The sequence below is a fragment of the Lycorma delicatula genome, chromosome 1 (genome assembly GCF_047948215.1).
Source record: "Lycorma delicatula isolate Av1 chromosome 1, ASM4794821v1, whole genome shotgun sequence".
Lineage (NCBI taxonomy): Eukaryota > Metazoa > Arthropoda > Insecta > Hemiptera > Fulgoridae > Lycorma > Lycorma delicatula.
Genome location: NC_134455.1, coordinates 249,731,350 through 249,756,966, shown reverse-complemented (window position 1 = coordinate 249,756,966; position 25,617 = coordinate 249,731,350). Strand labels below are relative to the sequence as shown.

The following is a 25,617-nucleotide window of genomic DNA, read 5'->3' as shown; positions in this document are numbered from 1 at the left end:
AGATTGGGAGATCTGATGGGTCATTTAGAATTTCCAAAGAAGTTAATGTATTGTTCGACAACAGTTATGTGATATATTTATCTTGAAATACAGGGTTTTGTCACGGAAAAACCAACCTCTTTCAGACTGTTGATACCTTCAAATTATGTTTCTGACATAATTTTTCATGGAGTTGAATAGCATTTGCTGTTCCATAACTACTCTTTGATAATCCACATCATTCTTTATTATGAAGTAAATGAGTATTTTAATGTAAACAACTTCTTAGGAATTTTCTAGTAATGCTCACAACCAAAAATCATTAAAAAAAAATAAAACTCTTGTCATTTAGCTCAATCCCCAAACTTCCACAGAAAATTAGTCATTTGATGCAAAATGCAAGAAATCTTCTTCACCCCAGTTTTAAAGTTTCTAATAAAATTATATCTGATCTTTGGTTCATCCCTGATTTCATGGATTTCAAAATAAATGAAATAGGCTTCAAGGTTCTTCAATCACAATATTTTCCAACAGTTTGATAATTGGTGCACTTTCAATGAACATTAAATATTTTTGCCATGATTAGGTTTGTAAAGAAAAGATTATATTACATAATATCACATACGAGCACAATTCCATACAGTAAATTAAATAAAAATTTTCATTAAACTACCAAAATAGATTTTGCTTATGTTTTATTATAGTCTTTTTAATTTGATAATAATTTTTGGTATGATTGTCATTCAAAGTATTTCAGGTTTTGCACAATGTTTCAGAAAACAAATTATTATTTCTGAATATTCGTAAAAAACATAATTACTCTTCATTATTCAAGTATTGTAATGTATTTCTTCACTGATGTAGTGGGTATTATTAAATAATAATGCCATTGTGGAATCAGTATCTATGTTGAATGAACATAATGAATGTAGGCTGATTATCATCTGCATTTTAGTGGGTTTGGAAAATCCTGAAATACAACAGTATATTTGGTTCAGTGAAGAAGGCAGTGGTAATCACTTGACTCATTTTTCCTAGAAAACTAGACACAGAGTTCTTGTTTTTCAAATTGGTCATACCATTTTCATATGTGACAGATTTTTTTTCGAGCCTCCTACAACGTGTTGGTTACGTAACAAATAAACACACCTAAAATTCAAAATTTTGACAGGAACATTGATGTAATTTTTATGCTTTTGTAAATGTAAGGTTGTAACAAAGCAAAACAATAAATTCCACTTTATTTCTTGTATTATTACTGTTGTTCAGAGAATTTTTTCTTAATGTTCTTCAGGTGGCTCGAGAATTAGATAGAGAGACTCAGGATACACACGTTTTAATAGTAAAAGCAAGTGAAGACTGTGCCACTAGTCCACCAGCCAATAACAGCTGGTTTGAACAGAAGGATGAAACCTTACTGAAGTTGATTATACATGTAAATGATATTAATGATAATCCACCAATTTTTGTTAAAAGTATATTTACTGGAGGAGTAACCACTGAAGCTGATTTTGGAACTGAATTCATGCAAATAAAGGTAACCTAATAATTATTTACAAGTATGTTTTTTTCATGCATTCTTCTCTTTTAGGAGAGAAGAATTTAGCAGCCTAAAGTGTAACTTACACGTTACACTTTAGGCTGCTAAAGATAGTTGCAGATTTTTATATGAGTAATCAAGACCATTACAGGAACATCAGAGATATTCTCACAAAGCTGATATCTGCAAGGTCTGTTCAGAAAATAACCAAACTTTAGTTTTTAAATCTTTATTATTAATGTTACAGATTATTGGTCCTTGCCCCTTCAAAGTACTCCCTTATCCTATTCACACACTTTCCCCAGCAGTGTTTCTACTTTGTAAAGCAGTCCTGGATAGTTTCATTTGAAATGGCCTTTAAGGATCGTGACGAATCTGCTTTAATGTCAACAGTAGTCTCAAAACAGCATCCTTTCATCACTGATTTTAATTTCAGAATCAAGAAAAAATCGCAAGGAACCAGTTCTAGCAAGTAGGGAGGCTGAAGGAGGACAAGTCATCTGATTTTTGGCACAAAACTGACAAATTGACAAAGCTGAGTGTGCAGGTGCATTGTCGTGGTGAAGGAGCCATGGGTTTTCTTGCCACAACTCTGGTCTCTTTTTGCAGATTTTTTCACATAATCATTGTAAAACACCGTCACTGTACACACAATTCACTATTTCACCTTGGGGCAAGAATTTAAAACGCACAGTTCCATTAAAATCAAAAAAACAGAGAGCTTCACTTTGACATCGGAACAAGACTGACGTGCTTTTTTGGAGCATGGAGATCCTTTGTCAATCTGTTGTGATGCTTGAACTTTTGTATCGATTTTGTAGCCGTAAACCTAACTTTTGTCTCCTATTATGATCCTTTGCATGACTGTTTCATCATCATCAGATTATTCAAAAAGTTGCCAACAAACATCCACTCGATGTTCTTTCTGCTGTTCGGTCATCAAACAAGGAAGAAACTTTGCTGCAACTCGATTGTGTTCAATTTTTCATTAAAAATATCATGGCCTTCCTGGTTGAGGATCATCATCAGTTAACTTATAACCACTTTTAAATCATGAAAACTGTTCATAACATTGCTTATGACCCAGAATATCATTTCTGTAGCTTGTTTCAAAGTTGAAATTTTTTCTGTGAAAGTTTTTTTCATAGTAATATCTTGATTCCACAAAGATACATTTTCTTTTGACCTCGAAGAATTGTTTTATGTCAGTTATTTAAAGCATATAATTTCACTGTTTAATCTTTACAATGATATTATTAATAATTTTACCAAATACAAAAAAGAAATAAACAATTTAAAACAATTCATGCACAATCTTTTTTTGTACGTCATGTCACTTGACTGGTATGATGCTGCTCTCCATTCTGTTATGTCCATATCTTTTTAGATTAACAATAATCATTTTAGACATTAATAATTATCTGTATTTTATTTTTTGAAGATATTATATTAAACTCTTCAAATTCATAAAGAATGCAAGTACTTTCATTGAATATGTATGCAATTTATTATAAATAAATAAATCTGTTACATGTGTTGCATTTTCAGGCAATAGATTCAGATATTGGAGAGAATGCTGAAATTAACTATTACATGATTGGTGACACACAGATGACTTTAAGTGAGGGGATGGAAAATATTCAACAACCACCATTTCTTGTCAATCAGCAAACAGGTTCAGTTTACCTCAATTTTGATCCTCAAAAGGGAATGAAAGGATACTTTGACTTTTTGGTAATTACATTGAATCTACTACAAAATAACTTAATATTTTATTTCGCAAGATCACCATTTATGATAGAATTTCACTTATTGATTTACTAAGAATGACCACCACTTTTCTATCAGTTTTGTGAAATTTTAAAGTAGTGAGGCAATATTAAACAAAACTGCAGTTATCTGATTTCATTAGTGTCTTGATAGGCAATATGTGGAATTTACTAATCACCTTCAATTAGTAAAACCTGGTGAGTGAAACAGATAAAATGCAATTAAATTGATTTATTTATTAATCATTAATTTAATTTTTTAAATTATCATTAAATATGATTATTTAATTAAATGATTAGACTAGCAATAGATTTTTATTATTTTAAATCTCAAAAATAAAATTTGTATTATATATATATATATATATATATATATATATATATATATATATATATATATATTATATTACTTTCACAATATGAGTTAGTTGTTAAGTATAATTTTTTTTTCTACTTTAATGGATATCTTAAATAATAATAGTAATATCAGCAAAAGAAGCAGCAGCTACAATAACAATAATAATAATTTTATTTAATGATAGTATCGTTAAATTATAACAGTATTATTCAGAAATTATATTGTTTAGATATTTTTATTTCAGAGCCAGACTCATCATCATACTTATTATTATTATTATTATTATTATTATTATTATTATTATTATTATTATTATTACAATGATGTCAGACAAATAAATAAATCTCACATTAATGAAAATAGCATCCATTTAAGAAAAAAACAAAATAATAAAAAAAATTGGGTAAGATAACAACACAAGCACTACAATGAATTCTAATATATTTGCAATCGTTGGTCTACATCAATTATATAAGCAACTACCAACTAACTTGACTGTTCACAATCATTTGCTTGGAAGTAAATAAATCAATTTTATTTATGTTTAGAATAATGCTTTCAGAAGATTTATCATTTGATCAATTATTGTTTTCTAAAATATTCTAAATTAATGAAAGATGGTTACCTAACCTTCTGTAACAGTTGCAGGAGACATCTCTACATCCTACCCAGTGATTTTAAACATATTATCTTTAGATGAATTTAATCTCAAAGAAAGAACTGTGCGAATAGTTATTGAACGAAAGTAAAATTTAGCAGGTATCTTTAAAGGATCATTTGTAATACACTCACGGGCAATGATGAAATTTATCCTGAGGTATACTTAACAGTAGAAAAAAATTATTTTCCAAAATTATATTTTCTTTAAAATCTAATATGCTTTCTCATCCAGAAATTGAAGTCATCTTGGGAATGTAATTTTACATTCTAAAATTAAACGAGTACCATATTCAACAAGAAGTATATGAATACTAAAAATGTAGATTTAAAAAATGAAAAACCTATTTTAACTTTAAAAAAAAACTTTTTTTACAGATTTAGCCTTCTTTTTTTTGTTATTTTTCTTTTCCATACTTGCTGCTTTGATTCACCTAGCTTGTGTTTTTATTAAATTAAGTTTTAAATTGTTACCTATAAAATAACATCTACAAAATAAATATTTACATTCACATTAATAGAACTTCTTGCAAACCACAAAATGTTTTAAGGGAAAGTGATTAACGTAGAGAAAATAAGAAAGAACAAAGTAGGTAAAGTGACATGGAATGTACATATGAAGTTTGATCTGAACTACTAGTTTCCAAATCAAATCATAATGTTTCAGTTTCTGATAACTCTTCATCGCTTATATCCTCACCGCTAATATTTAAATCACTATTATTGTTATTGTCATTTATATTAATGTCATTTTCAATGACATTATCAATTAAACGTTCCCAAGACAAGAAGTTTCTATTTTCTTGACATGGTCGCACCATGATTTCCATTCTTCATTTTTAATTGAATTTGCTTGCTCATTCTTCAATTAATGCAATAACATCACCCAATTTAAAAATTACATTCTTTTTGCAACATAATCTTTTAAACCACCCAAATTTTTTTCAATTGGATTAAATTTCAGAGAATAAGAAGGCAATCTCAGAACACTGTGACCTTTCTTGGCTAAAACTTAATTGATTTTAAATAATGTAACACGCGGCTTCTGTAGTTTTATTAAACTTACAATTCTGGTTCCAAATATTGTACTTGTAAATGACACGTTATTTTGTTAAACCAATCAATCATATCTGCTTTTCGTGTGTTCAAATTCAAAGCACAATTCAGATGTACATAAGGTATGAAGCGCATTTTCTATGACATGACTGAATAAGACGAAAGACGAAAGGAGTGCAATAAAACACAGCGTGGAAAACACACACACATACACAAACTTAAAAAATCTTGATATTTAATAAAATAATACCAAAAGTTGCTCTGTTATAAAAATCTTTCACTAAATTTTTGGCATCACTTATGAAACAATCTTTATAATGTATGTATGATAAAACCACTACCACAACTAAAGAACATAGCAAGTCATACCAAGAGCTGAACTCATACTGAAGAAAATTTCATCATGTTGAATTACTCATTACTTGACTCACTGACATGTCTATGCTTGTCTGGCTTGACATGAAATGACATCATTCAACTGTTATGTATCAAATGTAGCTCTACTACATGCATCACAATATAAATTAGATGTGAATAAGCAAACAGATAGACATACTAACTTATTTGTATTGTTTGTTCCATGAATGATGAAACAAATAAATTTAAGAGGTTGTAACTTAAGAATGTTACATGTTGGATTGTTTCGGAATACATATTCAGATTCAGCATATAAAATATTACCTAGAACAACCTACTCCCTTTTCAGTTCTAAATTTTATGTTGATCAGTGTAATGTGTCATAAAGACTGAGGTTTTCTATTTTAGACTGATACCAGCAATCGAATAGCAACATGTTCACCTTTATCTATATGAAAATTACATAATCTTTTCATAAATGACACTTTTATTAATGTTATCTGCAGATGTTTTTAGTTTTTTATAACAATTTTTTTTTTAGGACTGTTGAAGCCATTATGGTATTAGTTTTAGCTTCAATTAACATTTTTTGAACACTACTGAGTGAAATTTCCTTAGCTTGGGCAACATGTTTCTTAACTTGTTTAAGAAGGATCGGTCCACCTTACGCCTCCTTTGTCATAAAGTTAAAAACATTAAACACTATTTCTCTTGTCTGACTATGGATAAATTTATACCCCCTGATTCTTATCTTGTATACCCCACTGTTTTCATCTTCCATGATAATAAAATGCAATTATAATACTATCTTATGTTAACCTTATTATAATCTAAGGAAACAGAATCTGTTAACAGAAAACATAAAAATTAAAAAATTATATGACGTTGATGATTTTATTTCACAAAGCTAATATAATATTCACAAATGGACACACTCATACAAATACATTAACAAACACACTACAATAGCGAAGAAGCAGCTGAACGAATTGCATATCCCCACCACAAAAAATGTATTGCCTCTATGGAAACACTTAAAGGACTTATTGTGGTGTGCAACAAGCTCTACACATGACAATATTTCATTTTTCAATAATAATAATTCTTTTTAGGTGATGGCAAATGATAGCGGAGGATTGTACGATACAGCACGAGTTTTCATCTACCTTTTGAGAGAAGATCAAAGAGTCCGTTTTGTATTACGTCAACATCCTACTGAGATAAGAGAAAATATAGACTTTTTTAGAGAGTAAGTTAATGTAATCTAAATTACAATTTAGAATGTGATAGTTAAAAATTAATTTAATTACATACTAAAATACAAGTTATTAAATTAATTTACTCTCTGTCTATACTATAGTTGTAATGGTTATAGGAAATCTGGTATGACACATTCAGAAATGTAATGCCCTTGCTCTAAAATAACAATTATTCCATGTTAGACATATTAGAGGACCTGAAGAATGAAGCAATTCCTTTGCCTTCTTTGCTGAACTAAATAAATGATTGCATAACTCCCAATTCTTAATATTTTGTGGGGCTATTGACATTACAAATTCACCTAAAATGTTTTAACATTCAACTCTAAAATTATCATTCTTGTTGAGCAGCATGACAAAATACTGAAATACTTTAAAATTTTAACAACTCATTTTAAAATCAATGGAACTTGTTTTTCCAAAGATTTTTTTGAGTAAATTGTTCATTGGACTGATATGATTAGAACCATCCTATCAGCAACTACAATAAAGAAGTGCTGATAATTTGTTCCAAAAGGTTCTTTAAAATAGAAATTTTCATTAACTTTAAAATGATTCTTGTATTATTTTGAAAAATTTTAAACATTTGACTACCTGTTAAACAATAAATTTAAAGTTATGTTATTCGCAAAGTGTGATTTACTAGAAAAAAATCATTTCTGATTGGTGCCTGTTAATCTTCAGGTGCTTTACATGCATTTAAGCCACCAAAAAAATTACAATAAACAGTGCATAGAAACAAATTAATCACTTTTGTAAACTAGTACTTTGGAAAAACTGAAGAGGAAATAAGAGTATAATAATGTATATAGTAATCGTAATTGTAACAGAGTAAAATTTTAAAGAACAAGTAAAAGTTCTTTGAAATTGGATAGGTGAATCTATCTGAAACATTTTGCAGTTTTCTTTTTAAAAATACACATTTCGAAATTTACTCATTAAAAACTGTGCTTAGAGGTTTTTATCATATTCAATCGGTGTTTTTTTTTCAAGAAATTATTTCAGCTTGTTTGTTCATTGCTGCCAGATAGAAACTGGATGTGTGTAGCATTGCAGCAATAGTTTGTGGTGGTGGTAAACAACTTGTCAGTTGAGATCAGAACTTTGAGTAAAAAACATTGTGTTTACGTACTTTTCTGAAAACATTACATATGTTTTATAACCATTTGGATTTAACACACATAAATGACCTTTGTTCACTGCTGTTATTTGTTAATAAGTTTATTACAATTGTGTTAGTATAGTTAAAGAAAACTTATTTAACTTTACTTGAATTGTTTGTAAATTCAATTTATTCTAGTGTAAACATAATAATCGGCAAAAGCCAGTAAAACTGGAGCAAAGAGGATTATCAAAAATCAGACTCAAACAGTTATTCTCAATATTTATAATTTTATGAAGAAAGAAATTAAAGAAGAACAAGCAAAGAATTAAAAAAAAAATCCAGACTTGATATATCTTTAGATCCCTTAAGCACATTTTAAGACAACAAGAACAATATGTAACTAATGGAAGTGAATTCAGTACTGCTTTTAAAAAACAGCAAGGAAGAAGTTGAAAACTGGCCTGGATGATTTCAATAAAAGGTGTTATTCAGATGACTGTAAATGAGTTTCACTTACAGCATGGAGAACGACCCTCTCTGGGAAAACTTTCGCCATTAATAAAGAGCAAATAACATCTGAAAGAGTCATTTGGACTCTTCATGTAGTTATGAAAAATTTAGGCTTCTGGCGGAAAAAAGCTGATAACAGAAAACTTTTTATAAAGAATGATGATACACAAGATAAAAGGTTACATTATCTTCGCTCTATAATATGGTACAGAGAAGAAAATCATTCAAATATTTTTGTAGATGAAACCTATATATATTCTTCCTCACAAAGGGTCAAGCATAGACCAATAGTTCCTCAAAAGGGTTGAAAGCTCCCATTTCTGAAGGAATTAATGCAGGAGGAGAAGAAGGTTTTATCAAGAATGCTATTGTAATATTTAGTCAGGTCAAAAAAAAAAGGTGATTACCATGACTATATGAATTTTAATAATTTTCAAAAATTGGTTGTGCCTTGTTTGCTACCAAATCTGTCACTGAGATCTGTAATAGCCATGGAAAATGCACCATACCACAGTGTTCAAATAAATCCAGCCCCTGTTTTAAATTTAAAAAAAAAACAAGACCTGATTGACTGGCTCATTAAAAACAAGACCTGATTGACTGGCCCAGATACCATTTTCACATGAAATGTTCAAACCTGATTTGTATATGCTGATAAACTACAGAAACCACGATTTAAAATGTACTAAATAATTTTTTTTTTTCTGAAAAAGGATATTTTGTCAGATTGGGACCTTATTGCCCCAATTCAACTGCTATTGAAAATGTCTGTGCATGTCTTAGTTAAGTTTGTTATGTGGTGTTACAGTTTGCTGGAAAAGAATTGGACTCTGAGTTCAACTTCTAAACAGCTGTTTTGTAATACTTGTAGATGTGAATAACCTAGTGATAAAGGTTTTTGTTCCTTAGTAAGATGGAAGTTTTATAGAAATGGTACTCATGAACAGTATACCATTTCGTCATATGGTTCAATCTTACTTCAAATTTCTCAAGTCTTGGAACATGCTGACTCTTCAATCATTTTAGTATCCGTTTATCAATATTTGAATTTCAGTAAGCAGATCATTTCTTGTTACTGAAAACGTTATAAGTTTCTCTTCTTGAGATGAACATCAAAAAAGAATTTTAATTGTGTTTGTCTTGCAGACAGGTACTACCAGGAAAACTTTTTTTATAAAGACCCCTACCCACATCATTATTTTTCCAAGTTACTCCAGAAATTAGAGCATATCAGCCTATTCTTCATAACTAAATATATCACTTAAAAAAACTTAAAACTTCACTGCTCAATATTGTTGGTTGTGAAGGAAAGTCAGACATATAGCAGTAATCTGTTATGCAGGCATATAAAAATAATCACCTAGATGTTAACCCTTTACTCTCTAATTTTGAAATCAAGTAGTGCCATTGGATCTCCAAGCTTTTGATCACTTAGTTCCCTGTCAGCCGTTAATTAAATTTATGGTTGGTTACCATGTGCATATGGTAAAATTGCTTATATAAAAAAAAATTAAAATTTTCTTACAAAAACCTTCATTTAATCAAAAAAACGTTTTTCAGTGTGATATTTCTTGAAATAATTTTCTGGGTGTAAACCCAGTTTCTGGAATGTGAGAAGTAAGCTTACCTTGGGGTTCAACTATTTCATCATCATTATCTTCACTTTCACAATAATTGTCCAAAATAGCATTTTCTTGATCGTGTTCTTCAAAATTATAATCAGGATTTTATCACCTTTATCATTAAACTTATTTTCAATATCAGAATCAGATTAAAAAACTACTAGAATGACTCGTAGTTGCCATGCAGACTCACGGAATATACAACCTCACTTCAAGAACGTAATTAAGAGTAAAACAATCTATTTTTGATTATATCAATATTGAATATCGATATTACATGGGTTTACAATCTTACAAACAGATGTCAGTTTGTTTTTTAATCTCTGTGCATTAAATTTTAAAATGTCGAGCCAAACTTGACAAAGGAGAAACCAAACTTGAAATTTACGTGTAAATTTCATTGTTGAATTATACTTAACAAAGGAGCGGTACTGGTAAATTATGATATCGAACAGTATTTGACAAAAGAGTGCGAAGGGTTAATGGTTTAAAAATGTAAGTGGCCATTATTTTAGAATTTATGAATAAAAAACTAGATATTTATTTATTACATAGAGATTACTGGATTAACCATATATTTACATATATATATATATACTGAATTTTACAGAATGTTTCAATTCATTTTTATAATATGAACTACATGAAAGAAGTAGCAAAATAGTTAGAAATAGTAAAATGTTGTAAATAATAATAGTTATAAATAGAAGTAGTAAAATGTATATATATATATATATATATATGTATGTGTATGTGTGTGTGTGTGTGTACGCATACTCATACATACATGTATAACAGTTTAACTTAAATGGGTAACTTTTATTCTAAAATGAAATTTAATTTTAAGATTTATTTATTAAAATTAGTTCATCAATTTAAAAATTTTTAAATTACTGCATAAATCATTTTTATCACAGGGTTTTAGGTAATGTTACTGGTGCAATAGTTAATGTGGATGAAATGAAAGTACATGAGAATAGAGATGGTAGAGTTGACAAGACACGTAGCGACCTATATTTACATTTTGTGAACAGAACTGACCACTCAATAATGGAAGTAAATTCTGTTCTTAGAGTTATTGATCAAAGCATTGAACGACTTGATGGGCTTTTCAAGGTGATAATTTTTGTGCTGTTTTTCTCTATTGTTTCAAGGTTAAATATGTACTTTTATTGAAAGAAATAATGGATGTATTTTAATTACCGTATCTATTTTGTTTTAAATCTTTAACTTTCAGAACTTAGTTCTAAATACATAGTTTCTTGAGTTGAATATCTTATTTTGAAAATCTAAATATAAAGTTTAGTTAAAACTGGTAAACTCCGAATAATATATTTTTATTAAATCTTTTACTTTTGAAATATTAAAAACTGAAAGTAATTTTTATGAAAATAAATGTGATTTTTTTTTTTTGTTTTAATGCCCAGCATTCGTCTGGATGAATAAAACATTTATAATGAATTCATAAAATTATGTCAAAAATGGTAAATAAATAGTGGTGATGGTGTGGCAGATAGAAAAAGTATTTTAGAAAGCAATAAAAGCATAACATGCTGTAGGCAAGTCATTAACACTATGCAGTCATTCAGTTGCTTTTTTAAATGTGATAATTTAAAGGTGAAACAAATACACTTTTTGCATTCTGCACTAATAGGAAGAATTCAAACAATACTGTAAACCTACACTTACTTTTAGCTTTATAAAGCTTCTATAAATTTATTAAATTATTTTAAATGATTGCATTCCTTCTCTCATGATACATAAAAAAGTACTGCTATTGATGTTGATTGATTGCACTTCCTTTATATAGTGCACTTGCTCAAAAAAAAAAATAAGGCATGATAAGTTTAGATTCAGATTTGCCCTTCACATTAATGAAAGTACTCTGTATGATGGGAGATGAAGACAGTAAATTGTGATTGGGAAATTGGAAATGAAAAACTGAGACTAATTATGTTATTAATTAGTTCTTGCAAAAAAAAGTTTTGGATAGACCTAGCTTAATAACTTATGATAAAAAATTCTTTTAGAAATGTGCATGGCTTATGTTTTCATAAAACTTAACAATTTTATGGGGTTAATGAAAATTAATTTAAACAAAATATTTTTGGCTATTTCAAGAAAATACTTTTTTATGTTTGTTTTTTTGTTATTAAGTTTTGTATGATGAAAACTAGGAAAACAAAGAACAATGACTACTTCAGATTTAAGAGTATCATAAAAAAACAAATGGTTGCCAGACTAAGTTTTGTTAATCAAGAATCTCTGTAAATTTCCCCATTTTATTCAGTGGTGATGATCATACCAATATCACCAAAAAATGTTACGTCAGACCTGAGATTTATTTATTGACTTTGTAAAAAAGGATAAGTTAAATAGCAGTTTTCTTTTTTTTAAAAAGGAATGAGAAATAATTTTAAGCTCAAAAATTCTGTATTCACTTAATTTTCATGATTCCTTAATGAAATAAGTAGTTTAACTTTACTTACTTATTTTTACTGCTAATTTATATAAATTTAATGGATTGTACCAGTAACTGTCAAATGGAAATATTTCATATAATTTAACTAAAATATATCATTAAAATAATGCTTAATTTTTTTTTAGTTCTATGACATTCCAAAATATACAGAATATTTTGAATCTATTATTAGAAATGTATTTAGTGAAACTGAATTTCATTCTCTGCACTTATTATTAAGTAAGGAATTTTACATATTCTTTCCCGGTTTTTCTTTATCACCATAAATATTAACAAATATCCTATTATCAAAATGCTAAAATGTAAATGAATTTTAATTTAATATACATCACCTTAAATGATAAAAATCCAAAAATTCTCAATCAAGATTGAATCATCTAATTTAAAATCAAAAATTTTTAAAACAACATTGGGCTTGTTTATTTTATAATACTAGTATAATATCTTTTCTAATTACAATAATTGCCTTGCCACACTAACAGATAATTATGATACAAAACTAATACTGAGTCATTAATAAAAAAAAAGATTGTTTTTCAGCTTGTACGTGTATAGAAGAAGCAGTACAAGAATTGAGTAATACATTTAAGAGTGGGATTTCTATTCAAAAAAAGAGATCAAAAATGTAATAATTCCCCAAGATAGTTTGTTTTGGCTGAATTCAGCAAAAATGAATTTAAAGAAATTCTGAATGGCATGGATTTATTGTTCGAATTTACTGGAACGGAACAGTGGCCTTAAAAATATGGCATTGAGGAGATGTTGAAAATTACATACATTTTAAAAAAGAGGTTTTAAGATTTATAATAAAGAAAATAAATTTATGATAGAATCTTATATAGAAATGAATTAGATTGATTGACCATACATCAAGACATCATCATTTAATTAATTTGCTAATAAAGGGATGTATAGAAGATAAAAAATGTAAAAGTAGACAAAGATTGGGATGGCAAAATAGATGACTGAAGATATAGAATATAGTAATTATGTTGAGGTTAATAGATATATCACAAAACAGAAAGGAAAGAAGAATACTATCAAACCATCGAAATGAATAACGACAAAAAATAAATAAAAAAGATAATTTCATTTTACCGTAATACTTATTAACCGATGATTACATGTCCAAATATATCAGCAAGTTACACTTTTACACTTTTGTCAGATTCGAAAATAAATCCAAAGTATTTATGTAATAAAATACATGTAATATAACTTTTTTTGGGTCCATTTGTATTATTTGTCTAAATAAATATTTTTTCAGTATTCTTTTACATTGTTAGTAGGGCAGTAATATTTAATAACTTGCATTCTTAAGAAATATTTTTCCTTTATTCCATCTTTTTTCTTATAATTAGAAACTTTTGTGACATTTTACTATTGTTTGCTTGTTAAAAGAAAATGAATAAGGAAAAAGAAAATTAATTTTTGTAAAGTGAGATTGCCGCTTTTATTTTCGACTTGTTATAAATATTAATTTGCACTTTTATAGTTTTCTAACTGAAATATTGGGAATATTACAGTACTTCATTTGCAGCTCTCCATGAGAAGAGGTAATTATGGTTGAATTGTAATTATTTGTAATTAATTGTAATTAATTGCATTTGGGATAATATGCACTACATCTCTATCCATATCCATTACTTAGAAGAATAATAAGAAAATTTAAACAGTTTTTCAATAATTTTCATTTATTTTTTTTCCAATCACTTGTCTTTATTATTATTTGGTACATTTTAGTTTTTACTAATTTTTTACAATTTTTTTCTTGTTTCATTAAACAGCAAACCTAGTATACTTTTTCAGTTCCTTAGATAAAATAAAAAATTCCATAAATAAAAAAAAAATGCATTTGTAAAAGCCTCGCATTCATATGCTCAGTAGTGCCTTTGAAAGAAACCTGAAAATAAAACTATTTAAATGAGAACTTGATATTTAATAATACATTACTCATACTATTTATTTCTAATTGTTTATTTATTTTTTTAGGAATTCAATGTACTGGACACTCAAGGTGCTGAAGTTGTTGAATCTTTAAGAATAGCAACTGCTGATAATGTAATATGGATGTGGCTAGCAGGAACAACTGCATTCCTTGCTGTATTACTTATTGTTGTTATCTTCCTTTGCTTGTCACAGCGAGCTCGTTATCAACGTCAGCTTAAGGCTGCTACCATTACAGCTTTTGGTACTGTAATTTACATTAAGATATGAAATAATTTTTAAAAATTTCCCTAATTTTCATTCATAATGAGAAATAATTCTTCATAAGATCTTTTTAAGACTACAATCCAGTCTTAAAATTGAAAATGGATGGCTAAACTGCTTTATCGTAAAGATATTGTGTAACTTAATTATTATGTGATACAATAGTATATTTTATCTGTGTTTAATGTATTAATTTATTCTATCCTTTTGTCAAAAATCTTGTGTTTTTGTCAATTGTGATGTGTCGAGAGTTCATAACTCTTTCATGCTACTTGTAAAATGTGCTTGTAGTCAAATTTTGTTTATGCATTTCCCTTTTTCTAATTCTAATATTATATGTTCTTATATATGTGAGAGTGAGTGGGGCCCATTTTCTAAACTATTTTTAATTTCTTCTTTTCATTATTTATTCAGTCTTTGTGATCTTATTGCCTAATAAAATTAACTTCTGATACATTATATTATTATATTTTACTTTAATGCTTAACTCAATCATTGTTCTTCTTTTCACATTTAAATACGTTTTTTTTACTTTTAGTTGTTTTAGAATGAATTTTCCTCTTGTTTAATTAGAGTGTACCATTTACTAATTCTTCTAATTCAATTTTAGTTTTAGCGAATTAAAAATGTTATCAGCAAATCTTAACAGCTCAACTTTTCTACTTAGTGATTAATTACTTTAAAATCACTTATTTCCTTTTCATTATATAAGTTGAAAAGCAGATGCCAGTTATGTTTGCATACAATAACAATAGTTACACAGGTGTATTCTTAGATTAGGAAGTAGTGACTATTATATTTTGAGCGTAACAACTGCTAGTAATCAAAGTTTTTCAATATCCATAATTCAAGTACGAGACATATTCATAAACTAAGGGCAGTTGGCTTATATTTAAAAATTATTGAGTCTGAACACAGTTTCACACATCTAGGACCCGATGGCCCTAGCTGTTCGATAACAGCTATTTATGAAGCCACTGCTGTTGTTTAGATGCTGTAGTTGTTTGCCTGCCAGTAAATGCAGATCGCAATATCTACAACAATTGTTTCTCCAGCCAGTTCGGAAGTGTGCACTGTGATTCAATAATTTTTGTGTGCAAAAGGATCTTCAGCTGCTGAAATTCATCGGGAGTGCCTAAAGTATGGACCTACAATAATGAGTGAAGGAAAGGTTAGACAATGGTGTTGAGGCTTTAAAAATGGTCGCACAAATGTGGATGACAAAGAGGGGAGTGGCAGGCTCAGTATTCAGACTGATGGAATCGTTGAACGAGTGAAAACTGCGATGTAATCGACGATTAACAACTAGTGCTATGGTTGATGAATTTCTGCATGTTGGATGCACCTCCATTTACACTATTGTCACAGAAAAACTCAAATTGTGTGCAAGGTGTGTACTGAAAATGCTCACCGACCAACACAAAAAACAAAGAATGTGCAGTGGACAAGTGTTTTTGGACCATTATCGACAAGATGGAGGTGATTTGTTTTCCCACATTGTTATGGGCGACGAGACGTGGATATCCTACACCAACACAGAATTGAAACAACAGTCAGTGCAGTGGTGCCATTCAAGTACCCCAAATCTGAAAAAGTTTAAGCAGTCTCCATTCTCAAGTCAAAAAATGTTGGCTGTCGTTTGTTGGGACGAAAAGGGCGCTATTTTGGTTGATTTCATAGAATGTGGATCAACAATTACTGCTGACATGTACTGTGAAATGCTCACCAAACTGAGATGTGTGATCCAAAATCAACAATGCAGGAAACTGTTGTCCAGTGTAATCCTCCTTCACAACATTGCACATTCTCACACCGCTGTCTTAACCAAGAAGAAGATTCAAGATTTTCATTGGGAACTTTTTGACCACCCTCCATATAGTCCCAACATTGCATCTAGCGACTAATTCCTCATCTTGCATTTGAAAAAGTAGCTTGGTGGACAACAGTTTGAAAACGACGAGGAACTCTAAGACTGCCATGGTCAACTGGTTCAATTCTTAGGCGGCGAACTTCTATGCAGAGGGGTTAAAGAAACTGGTGCAGCGTTACGAAAAGTACTTAGAACTGAATAGCCATTATGTGGAAAAGTGAAGTAGATATGTAGTAAACTAAAACTGTAAGTAAAAACCTTTTCTCACAAGTTAATTTTTTTTATTTAATGACCAATAGGCCCTTACTTTATGAATATGCCTCATACATAGCAAACAAACTTTATCATAAAAATCATGTCACCCTTGTACTAAAAAATAAAATGTAAAAACAGAATTAAAAAATGTAAGTACAGGAAACAGTCATTACTCTTTGAGAATGAAACATTTTCATTCAATCTATGATAATCACAAATTTGGAAGGGCAATTTTAAATTAATATTTCCTCATAATTAAATTTGCATTGTATTCAAATTAATTTAAATTGCTTTTATATAACAATTAAAATTCATTATATATATATTTTTAATTTATATTCAGGCTTAGTGTTTCAAATAATAGCCAGTTTCATGTTTTTTTTTTAATTCACTACATAGTTTTAGACTTTCTTCTGAATAGTCACCACCCGGAAATCCAACTGGAAAACTAATTTACCTCAGTTTTTCTGGAGTATTTTTTCCAAGACATTCCCATCATGTTTTTTTTTTTAAGAAAAAGGAAAGAAGAAAGATCCCCTCACCTAAACAATTTTTCATATTATAAAATACATTGTGCTCAAACTACCACAAGCAAAGCATTAAGTTTTTGTTGTTCAGACTCAGCTAATCATTAACCAGTTGGTACCCATAACTACTGGAAGGGCTCCTGTCCCCCTTCAGTAATTATCTCTTAGTCTGGCCTCATATCCTCCAATATATTAATATTGAGTTCTCCAACTTTTGATCTTTACCAAGTGAAGGGTTCATAGATGCTTATAAATGATTTTAAAAAACCTGTAATAGGGATTACAGCCTGTTCTTCTATACTATACTTCTTTAGAAGTACAGTCTTAATTTTTGACAATACAGAGATTTTTTACACTTCTTTTTTTAAAATAATGCATTCTCTGAGGTCATAACAGTCACAACAGGATCTTGGAAACAAAGTAACATGTATCCTTCTAAAAAAATGGTTGGCAATTTGGTTATAAACATATATATATATATATATATATATATATATATATCTTTTGGAATCTGCATTGTTACAAATTTTCCTGAAGTATACTTATTACTTTATTCTTTGTAGGTTCAAATGAATCAGATGTAACAGGGCGTGTATCTGGAAGGGTGCCAAACACAAACATGCACAGTGTGGAGGGTTCCAATCCAATATGGATGCAAGCATATGAAAATGAGTGGTATAAAGAGGACGAATCAATGAGGTAAAATCTATTTTAGATTGCATTTTTACGTCTATATGTTTAAGTTGTGGAATGTGTTGTAACAGATATGATAGTGAATGTGGCTGAAAAGTTGTTGTAGAGAATAGTTTCACATTAATTTTTATAAATGTGATTACAATTTACAGGTATTTCATCTTTTTAGTTTATGTTATGTGAGAAATAGGTAACAAAGCTGGTGAAAGGAGAATAAAACAGAGTTTTTTAACAATTATCTCAAAACTGTTGATTTTAGAATAACATCTCATTAAACCCTTTTTTATAGCTTATAAAATTTCATACAATTTAGTCTTTATATTAATTTCCTTTTAAAAAGAATAACTAAATTATGACATTTGAATTTTTTTATCTCATTCCTGAAGGAAGGGAGTGCTTTATATGGTAGTTTTTTTTTGTAACTTACTTAAAAATAAAGATCTATTAAAAAAATTCCCTAACGTTTGCTTTTTCTTTTTTATTGTGCATTGGTCAGTGAAGTTTAAAAATTGACTGACTAATGAGTTATTGATCAAATATGTAAGGAATTAATAATATTTTAACAAAATGTATATATTCTGCATTATATACAGGTGATTCCAAATTGCGTGGCAATCTATCAGGAGATAATTCTATTGCAAAAAGTTCATAAAAATGTAGATCAGAAAAGTTTGTTAGCAAATTTCGCTTGTGAAACATTTAGCCCTGCTGTGAAATTAAACCATACCAAAATTCTTGGGATACAAATTGAGAGGTAAATTTGGTGCTTCCTAATGGTTTTTTATTTAAGAAATTTATTAAAAGTGGTCCCAGACTTCTTTCTCACTTAGGTTTTAAGAAAATCAGGGTAAAACACAAAAAGGTTTTGTTAGAAAATATCCTTTTTAGGTTTGGAATAAAATAATTTTGTTAATTTACCAATAAACCAATAAAAAATTCTAGTTAACTTTATAGAAAATTTAATTCTGAAAAAAAGATGTAAATAATGTCTATTAAAATTAAAGATAAATTTGAGAAGTTCAATTTTTATTAGAAACAGAACACAAACTGGATTGAAAAAATGGTACCATTTTAAAAAGAACAATTTACATACAAATGCTAAAAATTAATTTGAAAGACATTCTTCTAAAACATATTAAAAATTTTTATTTCTTCATAGGTTGGCAATAACAGCTGATCAGCAATTAAATTTAGTGTCTAGCATTTGAATATACATTTGAGCGGTGTTTGTACTGTCATTGTTCAGTCAGTCATTCATAATGGGCGATAACACAAATCTGTTTTCATTTGGAGAGTTGATGGATATGTTGCTAATTAATAATAAGTAGATAAAAATAGATTGGCTACTGTGTGTGGATACCAGGAAAATTATCCAGATCGAAGAGTAGCAGATTGTAAAACGTGAGGCTTTGAAGAGGCGAGTTCAAGAAACAGGTTTGTTAAATCACAACGCATCGATGCTGGTCATGAATGTTTTGTGAGAAATAACAATGCTGAAGAAGCAATATTGAATATGGTACACTCATTTCCCACCTCAAATACTAGAAGGTTGTCACATCGCTTTCATGTTTTGCAATTTCAATTGTGTGTGTGGAACATTACGGGAGCAAAAATTATACCCATACAACACATTTACAAAAATTATTATTTACCTGATTTTGATAAACAGGTGAATTGCTGTCAATAGTTAATTAGAAAACGAGAACAACATCCTGATTTCCTAAGTAATATTCTAATTTCTGATGAATCCTGGTTTACAAGAAATGATATGGTAAATTATTGTAACACTTGCACATTGGCACAAGAAAATCCCCATCAGATTGCTACAAGTCATTTCCAATGCACTTTTTCATTTAATGTGTGGTGTGGCCTTCTTGGCAATAATTTCATAAGCCTTTTTTCTTATTGCCCCAAGGCTCAATGGAGATGATGGTACTTGCATTTTTTACTAATAAATCTGATAGAACTCTTGAAGATATTCTACTTGCAGGTAGAGTGTAGATGTGGTTTTTCAATGATGATGCACCTTCTCACTAATTTCATGATGTAATGAATCATTTAAATATCACATTTAGCAAATCATGGGAGAAAAGTCGGTTATAACACTGAAACCTAAAAAGTGAAACTGGACCATGATTGAAACGGTCCAGTAAAATGGCCTCCTCGATCTCCCAATCTTACGCCAGCAAACTTTTTCCTTTGGGATTGGATGAAGTTGTTAGTCTATTCCACTCATACTGGCACACAGTAAGAATAGAAAAATCATATAGTAGAAGCTAGAGCTACTAATTATGAATAATAATGATGCTATTAGATGTGCCCAGCTAGCATGGATTTGCCTACCTTTTTTTTCCTGTTATTGATAAGTTTCTATTTGTTTTCATTAACAATATGCTGTTCAAACATTGATGAAAATTATTCTGTTTAAAATCATATCACCTCCGATCCATTTTGTGTGTTTTATTTTTAATTAAAGTTGAACTTCCCAAATTTGTGTTTAATTTTAATAGGCAGTATTTACATAAATTTTCTCAGAATTAATTTTTTTACAAATTTAATTAGAAAACATTATTTTTTTACTGGTAACTTAACAAAATTTTAGATTTTCCAAATCTAAAAAAGTGTATTTTCTGACAAAATGTTTTCATGTGTTACCCTATTTTTCTTAAAACCTAAATTATATATATAAATGTTAAGTTCGTTTGTGTACGCTTCAAAAACTCAAAATGTTCTGCACCATGCACCGATTGAGCTCAAATTTTAGCACGATATATAACCCGCATCAAAGATTGTTTTCATGTATTTTTAATAAATCTATCCATCTATTTTTAATTTGTACAGTTTTTTAATAAATAAGAGGCTAATAAATAAGATGGAAATGTAAAGAAAGGAAAACCAATCAGATCAATGCAAGATGGCCGCTGTCAAATACAACGAACAATCACAAAGAGCCCGTATGGCCGTTGCCAAAGTAAACAAAATCACAACTGGTTAAGTAACAAATTTCTTTGAATTATATTTAACAGCTAAACATCTGTATTTTATTTTTTAAAAAAAAAACACCAAAACAAAAAGAAAAACCACCAAGAAGGATGACTTACAGTAAATAAATTAAAACATGCCCACCGGGTTGGTCTAGTGGTGAACGCGTCTTCCCAAATCAGCTGATTTGGAAGTCGAGAGTTCCAGCGTTCAAGTCCTAGTAAAGCCAGTTATGTTTACACGGATTTGAATACTAGATCGTGGATACCGGTGTTCTTTGGTGGTTGGGTTTCAATTAACCACACATCTCAGGAATGGTCGAACTGAGAATGTACAAGACTACACTTCATTTACACTCATACATATCATCCTCATTCATCCTCTGAAGTATTATCTAATTTATTTTTTGTTTTTCCTGTTCATCCTCCGGTAACGGTAGTTACCGGAGGCTAAACAGGAAAAAGAAAAAATAAATTAAAATACCCAACTCTCTTATAGCCCAGATAGACTTAAAGACTATGCAAACAAAAAAAGTCGAAATAGCCATATACACAGAAAATAATAACCCTACATAATGACCAAAAAATCCTTTGTTAGGTTAAATATTCACTTTTGTCTGAATTTACAGAAGGCATTTACAATGAAGAATTGATAAATAATGAAGACAAGTGCTTAGCTAATGCAAATAAAGTTCTTAGTCAACTGGAATGCCAGCACCCACCTGAGCTGCGATTGCTTCATTTGATGTGGATTTACGCCGTGAACAGAGTTACAACATTGGTGATCTTCAGTCATATGTCCAATCAAACATTCCCAAATTAACGCGTGAAAAGAAAGGCATTTATGATCGCATAATGCAAATGATAAATGACGGAGATGGGGGGAACTTCTTCTTGGATGCGCCAGGAGGAACTGGGAAAACATTCCTCATTAGATTGATTCTAGCAACGGTTCGATCAAAAAATGACATAGCCTTAGCTCTTGCTTCATCTGGAATAGCTGTGACATTGTTACCAGGTGGAAGGACTGCACATTCAGCTCTGAAGTTGCGATTAAACATGCAAATCATCGAGACTCCCACGTGCAATATTTCCAAAGCATTCTGTATGGGAAAAGTATTACAAAAATGTAAACTCATTGTTTGGGATGAATGCACGATGGCACATAAAAAATCGCTTAAAGCTCTTGATCGATCGTTACGAGATTTGCGTGGAAACGTTCAACCATTCGGGAATGCTTTGATATTGCTCGCAGGAGATTTCAGACAAACATTGTCTGTAATTTCTCGATCGACACCAGCAGACGAAATAAATGCTTGCCTGAAATATTCAACACTGTGGCGACACGTACGTACATTGCAGTTGACTACAAATATGCGTGTCCAGTTGCAGAATGATCCATCAGCTGAGGTATCCTCACGACAGTTACTGGACATTGGAAACGGACAGCTGCCAGTCGATGAGACGTCTAGATGAATATCATTTCCTTACAATTTTTGTAATTTAATAACATCGAAAGAAGAACTGATCGATAAAGTATTTCCTGATATTCAAATTAATCATAGAAATCACGATTGGTTCAGTGAACGAGCTATGCTTGCCGCAAAGAATAAAGATATCTATCAACTTAATAATGTTATTCAATCCAGCATTCAAAGTGAGGAAATTACATATAAGTCGATATACACCGTTGTAGAAGCAGATGAAGTAGTTAATTATCCAACGGAATTTTTAAACTCACTTGATCGGCCAGGGATGCCACCACACATATTAAAATTGAAAATAGGTGTGCCAATTATACTGTTGCGGAATATTAATCAGCCAAAACTCTGCAACGGCACGCGACTTGCAGTTAAGAAATTGATGAATAACGTAGTGGAAGCAACGATTTTAACGGGGCCTTTCAAAGGTGAAGATGTCCTCATTCCTCGAATACCCATGATCCCGACCTATACACCATTTCAATTTAAAAGATTGCAATTCCCAATTCGATTGGCATTTGCAATCACAATCAATAAAGCTCAAGGTCAATCTTTAGAATTGTGTGGTTTAGATTTAGATGGGAATTGCTTCTCACATGGACAACTGTATGTGCGTGTTCCCGAGTCGGCAAACCAGATAGCCATTATATCTACGCAGACAGTGGAAAAACAAAAAAAATATTGTATAACCACAAGTATTGCAAAATTAAGCTTCTATGAAATGTATGCTTTGTTTTGTTTCTCATTTCTCATCCATGCAACCACAATGTGCCACAGCAAAAAACGTGGCGGGTACAGCTAGTAGATATATATATATATATATATATATAAAGGTCTGGAATCTCTTCTATTCAATTTCTTAGATTAAAAACCATAAGGAAGCACTAGATTTACCCCTTGTACCCAAGAAATTTGGCGCAGAAAGCAGGGTTAAATGTTTCGCAAGCTGAAACTCACTGTCATCTTCAGAGAGATTGCCTTGCAATTTGCAATCATTGTATATATATTACTATATACATGTATATATATAATAACAATATATAAATAAATATTATGGTAATATACATGCTTCCATTTATTACATTTATAATATTCAAGAAATTGAAAAGATAACAAAAGTTTTTTTTTGGAAACATCATTATTTCTTACAAACTGGTTAAATCTGTATAAGTTAAGTTCATCTTGAACAAATAATGTATCATAATTATTTTTATAAAATTGCTGGAGTTGAATAATTTTGACAGTTACAATTATATGGTTATGTAATTTTATATTTAGTTATAGTTGTGGTTCCTGTGAGATAAGCAATTCATTTTTACTGAAGATAAGAATAAAAATCTTTATAATTAGATACAAAAGGACTTTGTAATTTTTGCATCAAATAAACTACAATTCAAGACTATCTTTCGTACCAAAATTGTGGTTCAATATATTTCATTTTTATTTTGTAATCTCTGTTGATGTGTAATATATAGTAATCTTTTTTAATCTTACATAACTTTTTACAGACTCTTCCATTTATCTTATATCTTACAGTATTAGTACTTCACAAACTAAATGACCCAAGAAATCCTGAACATACATTTCCTTTTTTGAACAGTAATCTCAGAACTGTATGTTAAGTAAAGCAAAAGAATTCTCCATACACAAAAAAACTGTTAAATACTAACAACTAATGAATTAACTAATGAAGTTCAGATGAATTTAACATGACCACAGAAATTTAAAGGAAATCAATAAGTTACTTGAAAATTTATTCACATTTGTTAACTAAATTGCAAAATAAGAAAATAGCAAAAAAGGGTTAACATTGTATTAATTTTACACTTGCAAAAAAGAAAAGAATGACAGATAATACATGTCAGTTATCACTTCTTAAAAATACAGTTTTTCAAATTTTTGTTACTACTATTTTTCAAAATGTTTGATCAGTTTGCTAACTAATAACTTATATTATTATGTGACATGTTATTAATTGAATTTAAATAATTTGGGCTCTTTCAGTAAAAATTACTAAAAGACCCCTTCATATATGCACATTGAATGGCATAATTGTAACAGTTGTTGATCAGTTATGGGACACCAGTTAATCTGTAAAAATTGCTTTATTCATTGTCAAAAATAATAGTAATGCTATATCAGGGTTACTAGAGAAAGTGAAGAATGAATTGGTATCCCATTGCTTTTGACACTGAGCCAATTATCATTATACTAAACCCTCCATAGTGCAGATGATATTTGAACCCTGTATGCAACTCGATATACTGTCTACAATTAACCATTTATATTCAAGTGACTTTGATTTCATATTAAAAAAAGGAAATAATAACCAAAACAACTTCTGTTCTAAAGAATCTAAGACATGGGAATATATTGAAACAATCTTTATTCTGTATGTTATAATTTCAAAATACCCAAGGAAAAGGAAATGTTTATCATCACTCTTTGATAAAATTGAACAGTATTCTTAAAGAATCTATAGTGCAGTAATATTGTAGCATAAGTTATAAGGATCTGTTAGCTATCAGAAACCACACCTGACTGATATGTTTTTACTGTAAGTTCTGTTCAGAATCATCAACTTTGCAGGACACATTACTATAAAACAAAATTATCTATTATTTTTTTTTATTCGTATGCCATGTTTGTATTGGGTAATGTAACACAGAATACAGCTTTATGTTTCAGTCAAGCGTCTGAACGAGATTCACTTGATGAAAATGCTGTGGTAAACCCTGCATCGACTCAAGCTGAAAATCAAAATGATTCATCATTTAATAGGTATTATCATAATTACTCTAATCCACTTTTTTTTTAAACAGACGTTAATTTGTAGACATTTAAAAATGTCATTTCAATTTAGAAAAATAATATTATAGTTTATGCATTACTGTATATTACATGG

General features: G+C 29.6%; 1 protein-coding gene across 1 annotated transcript in view; it reads left to right on the top strand.

The window, feature by feature from the left end:
* Positions 1-25,617, top strand: part of Cad88C (cadherin 88C) — a 253,672-nt gene that overhangs the window by 225,238 nt on the left and 2,817 nt on the right. Inside the window, exons 27-33 of the mRNA XM_075375504.1 lie at positions 1,274-1,516; positions 3,068-3,253; positions 6,829-6,965; positions 11,130-11,328; positions 14,687-14,885; positions 18,121-18,256; positions 25,401-25,493. Coding sequence (XP_075231619.1) covers positions 1,274-1,516; positions 3,068-3,253; positions 6,829-6,965; positions 11,130-11,328; positions 14,687-14,885; positions 18,121-18,256; positions 25,401-25,493 — 1,193 coding nt within the window. The remainder of the gene's footprint in view (positions 1-1,273; positions 1,517-3,067; positions 3,254-6,828; positions 6,966-11,129; positions 11,329-14,686; positions 14,886-18,120; positions 18,257-25,400; positions 25,494-25,617) is intronic.